This window comes from Phaseolus vulgaris, chromosome 4, assembly GCF_000499845.2.
Source record: "Phaseolus vulgaris cultivar G19833 chromosome 4, P. vulgaris v2.0, whole genome shotgun sequence".
NCBI lineage: Eukaryota > Viridiplantae > Streptophyta > Magnoliopsida > Fabales > Fabaceae > Phaseolus > Phaseolus vulgaris.
In genome coordinates, this window is record NC_023756.2 from 25,187,998 (window position 1) to 25,190,060 (window position 2,063).

The following is a 2,063-nucleotide window of genomic DNA, read 5'->3' on the forward strand; positions in this document are numbered from 1 at the left end:
CGCCCGCTCCACCTCCAACCCTGCCATCTCCACCAGCTCCCGCTTCACCTGTCCAAGCCATTCCACTGGCAACCGCGCCACCTGCGGTTGAGGCCCAAGAGCCAAATTTCATGGAGGACCCCCCGAGCGCCTCCACACCATATGTATCAGCTGGAAGGGGTCCTCCTTCCAATGCCTCAGCCGCAGATGTTGCTCCAATCGGGGATGAGGTTGCCCACACCTCTCCGATTCTGATCACCGAATCCCCGATGTCGCCACCACGAGCAGAAGCGCCTACTGAAGAACCAACCAAAGAAGGTGGCGACGAAAATCAACAACAGGCCCACCCAGCACCTCTACAAGCAGCAAACCTCCCTCTTGAGGTTACGAGGATGTGGGAGCCTTTATCTGCTAAGCTGAAGACGATAGCAGAAGACATCCCCGCCATCATCACCAGAGCCGTGGAGAGCTCCACTAGAAAACTCCAGGACGACCTCTTCAACCTTAAAACTGAAAACAGCACCATGAGGGTCGAGGTGGAGAAGCTGTCCTTTAACCTGACACTCGCGGAGATTGAACACTCCCGAGTAGAGGACGCAATGAGCACCGAGCTCAGATTGGCGCACAAGGAGGCCACTGAACTCCGCCATAAAGTGCAGCAACTTGCTCAAGAAAAGATCGAACTAGAGAGAAAGATTGTGCCCTATCGCGTCAAGGTGACTGACCTGGAGGCTCTCATAAAAACCGACGCCGTCAAGGTGAAAAAGCTAGAGCAAAGGTCAGCCGACCGGGAGATCCTCCTTGGCAAGGTGGAGAAGGCGAGGGATGACGCCATCGCTGAGCTCGACGAAGCCAATAAGAAAAATGGGGAGCTTGCAGCTAAACTGGGCAAGGTGCAAGCAGAATCCTCGAAGGTTGCTGAAGACCTTCTCCAGGCTCAAGAAATCAATGAACAACTCAAGAAGCAAGTTGAGGAGCTGGAGCAGCAGAATAAGGGATTGAAAGAACAAGCTGAAGGACTCGAGAAACAGATTGAAGAGCTTAAGAAGCAAATTGAAGATCTCAATCTGAGTTCCGCCCAAATTCTAGCTGCTGGATTCGAGGCTGCCAGGGAACAGTTCGCTTGCTTGTTCCCTGATCTGGATCTCAGCATGGTGTCTCTAAACAATGAGGTGGTGGATGGAAAAGTGGTGCCCGCCGAAGACTAGTCAATTTACTCCATCCCCTGCTTTTATACTTTCTCTTGTGTATAACTTGTAATAAGCTTTATGTCTTCTCGTACATACGATATTTTACTTTTAATAGCAAAAGTTTGTGGATTTTCTCTTACGATTTCTTCAACTGCTTTAACTTTTCTTGCGTATTTTACTTCAGAGAAAAAGACTTAGCGAAACTGCAGGCACGATCTTTGACTTAACTGCTTCGAACCACTTCAACTTTAAGCAACAATCACTTTAACAACTCGTAATCTTAAGGTAATTAACCTTATCGTAAAAATATTCCTCAAGCAACAAACTTTAACTCAACTACTGGCTTAAACACTGCTTCACCCGATCTACTTCATCAAAACGGGTCTTTAAACTTTCTCGCCACTGTTTGAACTTTTCCTGGTCGCCAGAGACTCTTGGCGATCAGCTTCTTTCTGGCTTCACGCCTTGGCCATTGTTCTTTGATCTGGGGGTAGAGGCGCCTTTCGGATCCTCCTCTACCTTCCCGAACTTCAGGACCACAGGCCGGGTGGCTAGGCGCTCTCTTCGAACCTGCCTTAGCCACCTTCCAAACTTCGTCCACCCTTAACACCATACCTGAACTCGTTCGAGACGAGAAGGATTTTATCTTGCCTGAACTCGCTCATAGGCGAGAAGGTCTTTTACCTGCCTGAACTCGCTCATAGGCGAGAAGGTCTTTTACTTGCCTCTATATTGCCCCAGGGGTTACATCTTCTCGCCCCCAGAAACACTGAGGACTTTTCGCTGGTGCCTCTACATTGCTCCAGGGGATACATCTTCTCGCCCCCAGAAACACTGAGGACTTTTCGCTGGTGCCTCTACATTGCTCCAGGGGATACATCTTCTCGCCCCTAG

At 49.7% G+C, this 2,063-nt stretch overlaps 1 protein-coding gene across 1 annotated transcript; it reads left to right on the plus strand.

The window, feature by feature from the left end:
- The first annotated feature begins 371 nt into the window (after window positions 1-371).
- On the plus strand, window positions 372-1,187 carry LOC137838533 (uncharacterized). The gene has a single exon (XM_068647778.1). It carries the CDS (start codon window positions 372-374, stop codon window positions 1,185-1,187), a length of 816 nt encoding a protein of 271 aa, XP_068503879.1.
- Window positions 1,188-2,063: the final 876 nt, after the last annotated feature.